At 36.8% G+C, this 13,569-nt stretch overlaps 2 protein-coding genes across 2 annotated transcripts in view; one reads left to right on the forward strand and one right to left on the reverse strand.

The window, feature by feature from the left end:
• The window catches only part of LOC135073385 (uncharacterized), a 421,709-nt gene that overhangs the window by 90,410 nt on the left and 317,730 nt on the right, over positions 1-13,569 (forward strand). The gene's annotated exons all lie outside the window — the stretch shown is intronic.
• Positions 6,542-12,753, reverse strand: LOC135073377 (membrane-associated progesterone receptor component 1-like). The gene is made up of 3 exons (XM_063967528.1): positions 12,404-12,753; positions 7,972-8,121; positions 6,542-7,302 (listed from the first exon to the last, which is right to left on the reverse strand). Exons 1-3 carry the CDS (start codon positions 12,687-12,689, stop codon positions 7,211-7,213), a joined length of 528 nt encoding a protein of 175 aa, XP_063823598.1. The 5' UTR covers positions 12,690-12,753; the 3' UTR covers positions 6,542-7,210.

The following is a 13,569-nucleotide window of genomic DNA, read 5'->3' on the forward strand; positions in this document are numbered from 1 at the left end:
TAATTGAAGTGTAGGCACTAACTTAGTGGGTTTGCTCTGCATATACAATATCAATGTTATGGGCATATAAAACAGTCATGGAAATTTGAGTTTCAAGTTCAATTTGAGTTTCAAGTTCAATTTGAGTTTTCAGTTAAACGTCATTGTTTTTTAAATTTCAACTTGATTTGGTGTTTGTATAACAAACTCCAGTCACAGGTTCGGTCCCCGTTCATAATACAATTTTTTCGAGCACGAGCACATTTATTTGTAGGTTTTGTTTTCTGTGTATTTACAAAAAATATTGAACTTTCCTGGAATTTTCAAGTCCAGTTTTGATTAATTAATTTCTTAGCTTCATTTCATCAGACCTTTTACTTAACTTTTTTCTAGGAATCCACTAGGGTTGGCAACTGCGGAGAATTCGGAATTCCTCGCAATTTATCTCACCAAGGTCAACAAAACCTTTAAACCAGAGTCACCCAGGCGTCTCCCATTCCCCCAAATCCACAAACATATCGCCTCATCCCTGGAAAAACACTAAACCTTGTCGCATCTTGTTTTCTCTCGTAAGCGAATAATCCGGAGGCATAATTCCGGCACATTTGTCGCAACGATTCCCTAATGAATACGTAAGAAAGCCCATTCCACCGGCCAGCCCAACCCTATCTTGATTGTGAAGGATTATATAAGGTATTACGAGGAACGGGCTTCTTTTCTACTTCTTCCAGAGAAAAATTGTTCTGATTAATACTTTCTTTGTCCTCAATAATGGCCGCTATTCGAGTCCGTGTAAACAGGCGCCGTTTTTTCGACTATGGATTATTTTGGCGTCCTTATTAGATTACGCGGTGGTTTTTGTTAAAAAGACGTACTTAGTGAAGTACGTTCGTTTGTTTTGTAAGATCTAGCGCTTAACTGAGTCAATGCCTGAGATATGGGAGCGGCATAGGAGGATGTTTTCAAGACGTCAAAACGTCAGCGAGACTAGATTTCTTTCAGATTTGTATGCTCTATTCTATTAGACTAAGGGCTAGTGAACGCCGGACCTACGTTATTTTATAAAGGCTGAAAGTTTGTCAGCGCATGCTCCCAACATAGCTAAGAACCATGGCCAAACATGAAGTTTGGGTCATGGTGGCTTTGGCAGACAGACGGTACTAAAGGTGTGTAAAATACCAACTTAATTACGTCAAAGTATAAAGGTTGATTTTTTGATATTTCCTTCAAAATGTTATTAGAAATGACGTCATTAATTGACAGACACCTACCATGATGGCAGCCCTTAGCCAGACACCTTAAAGTTCATGAAAATATAGTCCTACTTACGTCATACTATAAAAGCTGATATTTACATAAAATATTTGAACTATCATTTGATGAAGTTTCCTCATCAGCCAGACACTTCTGATGGTTCCTTCGCCTTGCCAGACAGCTTTTAGGGTGGCTGAAAGTGCGAACGCGAGGCACTATAAATATTGTTTTTTGTACTTTTTCTTAAGTTACTCAAGTATTTGAGTCTGTAAATCATCATCTCTTGTTGATGACCTGATGATGGAAGGTAAGTACAACTCCTTAAGGCTTAGGTAATCCCTAATTTTAAAGTGATTACCTCTGAAAGTTGCCTAGAGTAAAGTTCTTAGCAACTGGCGTTCACTAGCTCTTAGTCTATATCACTATACAATTTAAGTCAACCTTTCCGTTCCGCTTCCAATGACTAACTTTACGTAGACACACTAATTATCAAGGATAGATCTTTAAACAAAAGATGCACGCAATGTCCGTTACACTCACATACAGTCTGATTTAATATGATTACACGATGGTAGGCAAACACTGTACTATGGTTTATAAACATGACTTTAACAATTTGGACATGACCAGAATCAGTCTACAACCAATACAAATGAACATAAAACATATGGGTTGATGATATTAGTTAAATCTCCCATATTCTCTGGGTAAAATGTGTGTGCAAATTACATTACATGCGAACATCAAAGGACAGATTTTAATGCCATACTGCAGCAAAACACGAGATAAAAAAGTTTATTAGCTTTCAGCAGTAGCCTTTTAGAAACGAATGTACCTAGAAATACGAGTATTTATTTGAAAATGTGATTCCAAATGATATATGAAACAACAATGTTAGAAATAAATTAAATTGTTCTCAGGTATCGACTTTAAAATGCCTACTCGTTGACTGAATTCTGGCCAATTTATTAGTTCATTAATCTTTGCTCTACCAGATATTTAGTCTAAAACAGCTTAATAAAGGTAAAGAAAGTAACAAAAAAGTTATAATAACACGGATCTCAATTCATTAAGGGGGTTATTATCGCTAAGACCCAAATCAGGAACTTAATACAATTAGCATTAAGACTGTGACGTTTTACAAAACTGATTTATGAGAGGCGAGAGGCTTTTAAGCCTTACTTTATATTCGGGAATATTGGTAAATCCATAGGAAAGTGACCCTTATGGACCAGACTCGAAAGTGGGACAGGGCAGCATTATCGGGGTTGCTTTTTGTTTCCAGAATTCGATGAACAATGTCGTGGTTCCAACCCGAGGATTACAAATCTCTTATTAAGCTGGCGAATGGAATGGAGTTATTTGATAAACTTACAGGCAATGATTTGTATGAAGAAGAAGAAGTACCTATAATCAACAAGCACACAGCTTAAACTTTTTATTTAAAGCAAAACAATTATTTCATTTTTATCATTGTGACGTTCGAACGTCGAAAGAGTTAAAATTGAATGGACTTTTACAGTACTTAGACAAAAACGAAGCGTGCATACTGCATAGTATTTCAAGACCTTTCTGAATATTCGTATCACGAAGTTTATAGGAAACAGTAGTCAAAAGTCCAAAAACTGCGAAAATAAAACAAGTCCAATTGCTCAGTATTGCTTTCGGAGATAGCTCGCTCGCTCGCTTTTCCGCTCGCGACGAAGAGTTACGGCGCAGAACTTACAAGAACACGCCGTATATACCAACTTCCAAGCGTTTTCAGTTTTCATACGAGTAGATACGATTTTGTGAAATTGCAATATTTGCGAATTGACGTTGTAGTGTACACCGTTTTAACTTTGACAAACGCTAAAAATCTGGCAAACTCCATGCAAAAACACCGGTTATCGTTAATAAAGTTACGGCAAAAATTAGGTGGTGAAACTAAGCCTGAGTTAAATTCCTGCCTAGAGACTAAACTGAAATTAATAGCAAGTAAATCTTTACCTCGCTTCAAACATCAACTAGCTCCGTAACATTCGACGAATAATCATAGTATGAAGAGTAGATTAGATACGTCTAAGTACAATAATACCTACTAAATTCGATGTTTAAATCATGTTTATCAAAAATGTATATTGTGAAAGATCTAATCATCTTGATTACATCATGCATAGTTCTTGATCAGAGTAGGGGCTTACGGAGCGTTTGCTTAATACAGCATTAGAAATTCCATTTAGGTTTAGAAGGAAATTGCCAGATCGCAATTAACACTACAATATTAATTAATCGAGTGCCTAGGTTTCCTAACCCAGGGCTATGTGGGCGTAACCGACGGCAATCAAGAGATGTGTAATGGACCACAATCGATGTATGGACATATCGATTGTTTGCAATCGATTTGAATTACAAAAGAACACTCAAAATAAAGTTACTCGATGACTATTAAGTAATCTATGAATTTACATTGCAATGTACAGTATTCATTAGAATTTTCAGAAACTCACTGCAATTTTCAAGATGAATTGATTCATATTTTCATGCAATCGTATCGGTAATCAGAAACAGCACTAACTCGTCCGTTCTGTGAAAATTTCGGTTGGGATTTTCTCATCTCTATTATGTAGGCGTTAACCAAATCAAATGATACCGTTTTGAGCGGAATTTCGCTGAATGTTTGAGACCTACTTAGGCGAATAGAGCCTTGATTTGCTTGCCCATCTAAACTACGGATAACAAAGTTCTTGGAATCCATGAAACTGGTTTATGGTAAGTAATTGGATTTTAATCTCGTAGAAATACAAAATTTTGTATATTTTATTAGTTAGGTCGTTGGACCATTTTGATGTATTTAGTACTTAGACATTTAAATTGCCATGATGTTAATAACTATTTTGTACATATAATATAGGAGCTGGAACTCAAGCAGCGAGACTAGGTTAGGTGGCCATCATTGTTTGTAGATTAATGCTGCTCACAATTATATATTATGGCCTAACCTAATTCAGTTGAAACTAAATCTAAATTAATCACAAATGGGCCAGAAAAACTTCCAGTTGAAACAAAAAAGCCACCACAAACCGATCAGCTTTAACCGTTTCTATTACCTAAACACTTAGACAGAGGTATTTAAAGATATTGGAGATTTAATAAAACATTTCTGAGCGAGATCAAGCGTAAAATAGAGTTCCTTCCAGAGATTAGTCCCTTTGTCGGAGGCGGGCGTTGAGGAAATCGGGAGGAAATTGCCAGCACTCCTAGCGTTGGCCAGAGCATTTCTGGATATGAGTACCCACCGGCATGCCAGATATGAATTCGGAGAAGTAAACTCGGGTTATGGACCGATAAAATTTTCATGGCTTAGTGAATTTAATTAAGGAGTTAGCTCGCAGGCATGCTGCGTACTTACTTTGAATAATTGACTCGTTTATCCAATCCAGCTTGATTTGGGCTGGTGACTGCGTCAAGCGGTAATACTCGCAGATGTTTTACGCCTGTAGGATGATAAACTTGGTGATCGCTATCAAAGTTTTGCTGTCAAAGGTTTTCTACATGACGTCCACTGCTGAAAATAGGCCTCCCCCAATGATTCCACATGGCCCGGTTGGTAGCGGCCTGCATCCAGCGCCTTCTTGCTACCTTTATGAAATCGTCGGTCCACCTTGTGGGTCCTGTGGCTGAAATGATGATCTCTTCATGAAACCTCATCGAAATGGCTCAAATTATGCTTATGGGTTAATCCCTATGAAATTGGTGCATGCACATTCTATTACAACAAACATAAATTAATGCTATTGTTTGCGTGCCCTTATGCCAATTTGGCAAATACATAATTGTTTGAATAAATAACAATGCAGCTATGAATCGCAAGGCAATCCAACTTACATGAACTACCTACAGAACAACGGTCAAAACCTGAAAGCAGTGCATTAGTAGCGTCCAAACAATGCATCGCACGGTCCGTTAATAGCGCTCTCTATTGATATTTACGGTTGCAACGATTAAACTTTCCAACAATGAAATACGCGAACACTGGCGATCAGAGCCGGTGGTTGGCACTCGCCTCGAATTTGCCGTGCTCCGATTGTATGCAGTTTTGCTAATGTGTAACTGTTATGTACCTGCTACTTGCTGCAAGTTATCGGTAAGCTTCTATGTTCTTTGGGTAAGCCTCTATTATTTAGAACATTCAAAAGGTGCTGGGATATTATGGGTGACAGATTTAGAATAGTGGTTTTACCCGAATTTCAAGGTGGTCTAGGTAATCTTATGAAAGGAATACAGGCAACATTTAAAGAAATAATTTTATACGACGTCTATAAGTATTTGGACACGTTAAAAAACTTTTCGAAAGTTACGCCATATTGAAGCTAAAGATCAAGGATGTAACGCAAAAAGTTCAGTAGATAAAAGTTATATTTACTCGTAGTTGTCACTTAGAAGATAGAGATATCAAATCGAAACGTGAGATGACAATAAAACAAACTTTAAACAACACAAGAGTTCAATTCAGACCGTTTTAAAGTTTCACGAGGATGTGTGCGTGGATACAGGAACAAAATACTTTTCGCCGACATGACTGCACACTGCGATGGGACTGACCACCGAGTTGGCCGAACCATTAAAACTTGGAAAACGCGACTTTTCATCTGCTGTCATGCAGTTGTAAACTGTATTTGTTTGGATGTAAGGCTGGGAACAGAATTCAAGCAACATTTGAGAAACCCGTATGTGGAGAATATGTACTAAGAAAAATTCGCTGGGTGTCTAATTGAACTCTGGTTAATTATTGTAAACTTGTCAAGAAAGAAAATATCATATGAATTTTTATCGTCTCTACTTTTCGACAGAATGGATTACTTAATATCGGTCTTCATTTCAACCACAATAATTGGTAGTGGTTACTAAAAAATTTAAGTACAAGGGTCGGAAGACGTAGCGTGGGCAGGCCTCCCACTAGGTGGACCGACGATCTGGTGAAGGTCGCGGGAAGAACCTGGATGCGGGCAGAGCAGGACGGGTCGTTATGGAAATCCTTGGAGGAGGCCTTTGTCCAGCCGTGGACGTCATTTGGCTGAAACGAACTACGAAGTTAGTGTCACCTGATATCTTCTTCATAATCTTTATGTCGTTAATCCTTGGTCAACCCACTCATCATAATCGTCATTATGATGTGCTATCGTCTGTACATTAGCCCGATAACACAAATTATCTCAACAGACAGATAAAAGTTGTTTAAGCTTGATTTAACAGGATTGTGTTAATTATTAGTTTTCTCGTGTCTTAACATTCATTAGAGGTCATGGTAAGAAATGAAAATACACTATAACAAGTAACCCTATAAAAATATTTAATTAAACATTTACCCGGTTTCTACAAAATATCACGTTTCAGCAACAATATTTGGGCATAAGAGAGGTATGTGCAGCAAGCTCAGTCGTCGTGACCCGTAATAATTTTGATACTCTTTTTAGGGCGTTTTGACCCTTAAAGTACATGACTTTTTATAAGCACAAGACAGCATTTCTTGCAGTCTTTGGAAAAACAAAAAGATTTATTCTGTTTATAAAGGCAAGACGCCTTTATTCTTAGCCCTTGGTTCGATGGAGCCATAGGAAATGCTTATAGTCGTATAAATATCTTTGCAAGTGAAACTTTTTAGACTATGATAGCTGCTCCACTTTTACATATCAAAAGGCTCTCAAGCGTTCATAAGTTCAACGTCTTACATTACAGCTACATTACAATCTAAGTAGGAATTAAAAATTGACGTACACTAAACATTTTCCAGCTCAAAAAATTCGCAATTACACGCAATTATTTTTCTTACGGGAAAAAACATCACATTTTGAAGCTGGCCAGTAAGAAGCCTGCTTCCAAATGGGATTTTTTTTCCATTTTGTAGCCAGCTATGAAATTTGGCTACGAAATGGTCCAAGGGCTTCAGTAGGGAGTGAGTCTGCGACATGTTTCTCTGTTGTGAACATTTAGGCCTTCACTGGCTTTTCTTGTCTTCGCTCTCGTCATCACTATACTTTTTCGGCTCTTCACCCGGCTTAAGGAGGCGGCCAACGATGTCATATTTTTCTGTAAAAGATTAAAAATGTTTAAATAGTAGTTATTCTTATAAGACTTTGATATGATTACATTGTGGTTCATCCACTATGTGAAAAAGTGGTTAATGAGTGTAATATTTTTCGTAATCTTACATAGTGCAAACTTTTTGAATAATTTATTAGGTACTTTTTGACAGTGAATAGTCAAAGTAGAGACCAAAGTGATATACGGGACTATTCCATCCTCTCGTTCCCACCGCTACAACTCCTGTGTAGCCAGGATCTACAGCTCGACCGCCAATAAAAACGCAACCATCACCAACGTGATAATTAAACAAACCAAATGTAATTTGAAACTGATCACAAAATGCCTACGCATTTACTTCATGTAAATGTAATTTATCAGCTCTATCCGTTTTTCCACTTCTGCTAGGCTGATAAGAGTGACTTTGGATTGTAGGTACTGCCAGTGTTTTGATTAGTGTGCGCTAGGCTCTACTTATGCTAGCAGTCTTTTCGTGTTAGACACCAAACACCGTTAAATTCAATCTAATCTATTTGTGTTTTGCATTAATTAAAATCAAGTGAAAGTGTTTTTTACTTGATTAGTATTAATTGAAATAATAAGTTACTTATTACTTTTATTTATATCTTTTTTTCTGGCGACAAAAACGTCCTACAGATTATATTCAAGGCTTACCTCTGAATTGTTCTTCCCACTCTTTGGCTGATGCAAGCTCTTCATCCTTGAGGTCGCTGACGTCATCGTACTCTTTGTCTGACGCTGCCACTTCTCCCGTGGCTAGCCCTCTAGTGGCATCCTTACCAGCGAATGCGGAGTAGGGACCACCTGGAATTTGAAAAAGATAACAATCAATAATGTACTCTATGAACATATGACTCTAGGTATAAATTCTCCTGCAAAAAACTCTAACATTTACCCCCAGCAAGATTTTATCCAAGAACCAACCATCTGACGTTTAGTTCGATGACCGAAATACCAAGCAAGTAGGCCGTAGGCGGCATTTGTTTTTTATGGATTCACGTACTCGCTAAATCGTTCTTTTCGTGACAAAAACACCTACCTATCAAGTCATAGGTAAATCTCCTACCTATCAAATCATAGATAAAATTTTATCTCGCCATTTTATCGATTTTACGCGATAAGCCCATACGTTTGTCTTCTAAAATCTTCGATAAGATTTATCACAGCGCGCATCCTAGCCTGGCTGGTGATAAAATAATATTGCGAAACGAATTATTGCGTGATGATTTATGATTCTTAATCAAAATTAAATCCTGTTATATTGTCTGCAACAACAGAGGTAATAAACATGTTTTGCTCAGATTTTGTTATCTAAAACAACAAGATATCTACAATGGCTGTCTGTACCGAAATGTATTTAGCATTCGGTACAAACGATATTAAATATCTTTGTACGACCCTCATAATAATATTTAAGACAATGCTTTACACATAAAATATTCATATCTTACACGATGTTGGTAATGATGTTTTTATTTTAAGCTAGGCGTGTTGTTAACTTTACAACATAATTCATGCTAAATAATATTCAACGTAAAGTAAAAAATATACATACTACATTAACATGTCAATATTAAAGTAAAATGTTTAACAGGATTTCGTATGTCTTTGTAGTTTTTTTATACCAATTAGGTTTGTTATTCTTTCGTATTATAAATGATCATAATGCACAATAAAAACACTGATATCCCGTAAAATGATTTACAGAGACATATTCGTTTAAATATTAACGGACTCACAAAATCTACCTATTTCCATGTTTTTACATTAATGGAAGTGTCATCAGAGTGAATAAAATATGAATTATGTAGATGGGCTATCTTTAGGAAAATAAGACGTAAACAATTTTTAATGTGGTGAGAGATTTTCCTCCCCCAAGAAAGTATTTTCTATTTTCAGGGACTAAACTTGCTCGGGGATATTTGAAAAGAAAAAACATTAGTAAGTAACTATACTATTTACATTTTTTCTTGATGGTAACTCACAGATATTGCTCTCGTAAACAGTAGGTTTTTAAGTACTATAATAACATATTACGCTAATTGCTTACTATGGAAAGTTTGCTGATTTCTGTTTTGTTTTTTGTATGATATTTATTTAACTCTGTCTAAGAAAATTGTTTCTTGAATCTCTGTTAGGTTTGTTGTGGTACAAAAAACATACGTAGCAGAAAGAGTTATTTATAACTTTTACCAAAATGGAATTGTAACTTTTTCCTGATACCAAATTATCAACAAGTTCAAAAGTTTTTGAGTGTTTGGTACACATAGCGCACCTCGCAAACCGTATACTGATAATATGACTCACATAATTTGTTATCGTGTAACACATCGGTTAGGGAACTCTACGTTGGGCGCAGTGATTATTTTGACCTACATTGATTAATTGACACATTACAGTGTAGCCCAGTATATTTTTCGAAGCATCTAGCAGCATAAAATATACTTTAACCAGCTATTAAATTTCACGCGGCTTCGTTCTCGTTAAATTCAGTTTATATCAGATCGTTGTATATCACAGACATGTTATTCTGGCGAATAAATAATAATAATGTAAAGTTTCATCAATATCCCTTCAGTAGTTTTTGGTTGATAGAGTAAGTAAGTACTAAACATACATCCTCACAAACTTTTGCATTTATAATATTAGTAGGATCGTAATTTGAAATAAGAAAATCATTGTTTATTTCAGATTGTTTTAATCGGCGGTCCATATCGCGAAAATTGCAAGTCACGTCTTTGATTTAAGGAACTGGGAAGATAGTGCTAATCATCGTTACAATTTATTTCTTCATGAGCGAGGATGAATGGACGAATTTTCAGAACTTTTAAGAGAGAATACCTAACACGCTGCTGCTTTCTAATGTATATGTCAAAGTAAAATTGTGAACTCCGTCAGTTCATAATATAACGCGCGAGATTCTAAACTAACAGAGAGGTTAGATTGTAGTCAGATTATAATGTGAAGGAATTTACAACTTTACTGTGACATATCTAGTACTTAGAGCTGTGATTTTATAAATTAAAGTTCATTATGGCCCTCTGCGGTCATCAGCTCTACGAGCTATGTGCACGAAAGTTCTTGAGTGGCGACCATGAGCCGGAAGAGGTAGCGTGGGCAGGCCTCCCACTAGGTGGACCGACAATCTGGTGAAGGTCGCGGGAGGTGCCTGGATACGAGCGGCACAGGACCGGTTTTTGTGGAAATCCTTGAGGGAGGCCTTTGTCCAGCAGTGGACGTCTTTCGGCTGAAATAAACGATGGCCCCCTGCGCGGACGGACAACGTAGGGACACAGGTATATAATTATGATGTATTTTTCGGCGAGCAAACTACTTTTTTTCTTTTGTAAAAAACTCGTAAATTACTAAATCAGCAATTATACGAGTCGCGTATATTGAATAAGGTCACAGTCAATGTCAGCAGCAACTTACGAATATGCTTAAAACCATTTATACAATACTATAAAGGAAGTAAGTAGGTCAACTTAACATGAACGATGTGTCTAGACAACAGACAACCAATGGCGGTTTGAATTTTAATGTATTTAGTTTGTCTATTTTTTTTGCACAGTCTTTAAATCTCTCTGTGAAATACGTGTGTGGTACTAAATAAATATTGTAATGAGTAAATAATACTAATATGTCTCTCATTTTTATTACTGCAGTGCACTTAGCATAACCGAGAAGCCGGTCGCGTGGTCTTTTTGGATTGGGTGCATGTTTTTATGGGGCCATTTTTATTCGTAATCGTTTTGACGTATGAGAAAAAGTCAGATTAGCCATGGTTAGGTTTGTTTTTTGAACAATTTACTCGTTTGAGAGCAAAGATTGAAAATTTTATAGTTAGTGCTTTATGGGTTTTAAATGTTTCTGATGATTACGATTATTTTCAATATCGTTGTTACAAAAACAGTTTAAATAGACTTATCCTATTACTATTTCTATCAGGTAAGTATAGTAATATCACATCTTTGAGAAATAGATACCTATCGATAAGGAAATAAACTTTGTACTTTGTACCACCGAACTGCAATTTCATCATTGATTGATTAAAATTGCCTTTAACTTACATGACTCTCGTAATGATGAGTCAGCAACCCAATGACTGACCATAAGTATCTATGAAACTGAAGTTAATATTGCATAATTTGTCAATTTTTTTTAAATTTTATAATTTCTTGTTAACTCAAAACCGTATTTGTGTGTAGGTACTACCTTGTGATTTATATCTGTAGTAGTATACTACCTTGTGATGTATATTTTAGCTGTAGACTTTTAAATTATACAAACATCTGCTAAAATGAAGTTCTCGAAGGTTTTATGTCGTAACTAGTAGTTAATAGCACGTCATGATGACAAACCAAATTCATGTTATTTAAAGTTTTATTGTAAACGTTTGATTCGCGACGGAATCTCTTATCTATTTACTTATTAGTGTGCAGTGAAACTTCACTAACATCACAGAAATGACATCTTTAAAAACATTATCCAATTCACATACAATATTTACCCACGGCGTCTGTTATCGGATACTTCGATCGTTGTTGATGGATCGCATAACGATAACATTGGCCTAAGAGCTGTGATATAACTAGTTTCAAACAACCAGTTCTCCAAAGTGTGGAGGAACCAGAGCGTGCGCATCACCTGTCCTTATCACACACTCCCGCTCGCAACGCGTGTGACAGAGACCGCCGTATATCATGTGTTGTGCCCGGTGATCCATGATAATTAGATTCATAAACTGTTTTTAAGCGATCATAGAGACTAGACGCTACTACGACGCTACTTTTCATTGAGTTTATTTACTATTACTACCGACCAGTTTATTTCCAGTGCAGCTAAATCGTTACTTCTACAGGGCTTATCGGCAACCACTTATAAACAAGCCAATTTCGGCGATACCGCAGATTGGAAGTATTGTACATGCCTACAATTATTTTGCGGTACCAAAATTTATAGAGGCATAAATCGTCAGTCGACTCTACCCTAGTTATTAAACTAGAACCCATATAACCGACGGCGACATCATATTTTACTGCATGATTTCGGAGTTTGATAATAATTGAAGGTAAAGTGAACTTACCAGGACCATAGAATCTCTTTCCTCTTGTGACATCAAAAATGACACCATTCACAGCCAGCAAAACTCTTCCATCAGCCTGGGTGCCATCGTATTTCTTCAACTCGGCGACTGTTAAGTCCTTTCGTATCTTTGGCAGCGGTTTTGGTGGTGGTGGGAGCTCAACCTCCGACTCGAATTTCGACTGTATGATCTTGTAAATAAGGTACACTATAACTGCAACTAAAACTAGGTTGATGGGACTGGTCAACTCGTCCCAAAACCCGATGGTCTGCTCTGTCTCTGCCATGTTTTTTTGATGCGTGCAAGAGGCGCGGGCGCTGGTTGTACACTGAGCGCGTTGTTATCGCGTACGCTTGCTCAATTATATGGTGGGGCTAACATTAGCTGTGGTTTTTCGTCCATTCCTGCTGACGACCGGCGACCGTCAATTGTTTTGTGACGTCACGCCCCCGCGGTCTGTTTGGAAATAGTGTGTGCTGAGGTTTGTATGCAATCAACGCAATGTCGTTATGCATATGAACGGTTCACGTGTTTTTATAAAAAACTACACATTCTAGTTTGCACTGTTCGGAAATTTGATTGATACACAAAGCGGGTGAATGGTTTTTAACTAACGTGTATTTTAATCTAGATTTGGAATTTGATAGAGCTCGACCCGCTAGGTTAAAAAATAAAATGTAGCTACTACCGCAGCTATTGGCTGGATAGGAAAATAGTAGAGGTAATTACCTAACAGGATAAATTAAACTAAGTTCACTTGATGACAAATATTTTATGGTAGCAAATGAAATTTTGCCAATGGTAGAGCGGCCTAAAACACTATTCTATTCATGAATGAATGATATTTATCATTGACAATAGTATTACACGACTAACGATGACTTAGGGTTACTGTTTATATTTGTGCAAATGATGGCACATCAAGCTATCCACTGTGGATCTTGTATACTTGTAAAAGGTGCTAATTTGCAACAAAAATGTCTGATGTGCTGTCGCCTGTACAAAGTCGAGGTTATTTTTAATATTTTCCTCCTATCTGCGTAGTGCCGTGCGTTTCCTTTGACCTTTGGTACACTAAAATGAAATTATGAATGACATTTGTCCTCATATTATGAGGTAAAATTGTTAATCTCCTCTCACTGTTTAGTGTTCATTACAAAGTCCTA

The sequence above is a fragment of the Ostrinia nubilalis genome, chromosome 7, assembly GCF_963855985.1.
Source record: "Ostrinia nubilalis chromosome 7, ilOstNubi1.1, whole genome shotgun sequence".
Classification (NCBI taxonomy): Eukaryota; Metazoa; Arthropoda; class Insecta; order Lepidoptera; family Crambidae; genus Ostrinia; species Ostrinia nubilalis.

Excerpts from the sequence above, each read along its gene's own strand:
- LOC135073377 (XM_063967528.1), bottom strand. The coding sequence starts at position 12,689 with ATGGCAGAGACAGAGCAGACCATCGGGTTTTGGGACGAGTTGACCAGT. Across the intron at positions 8,122-12,403 it reads AAAGAGATTCTATGGTCCTG|GTGGTCCCTACTCCGCATTC; the intron begins GTAAGTTCACTT and ends TTCAAATTCCAG. Across the intron at positions 7,303-7,971 it reads GTGGGAAGAACAATTCAGAG|AAAAATATGACATCGTTGGC; the intron begins GTAAGCCTTGAA and ends AATCTTTTACAG.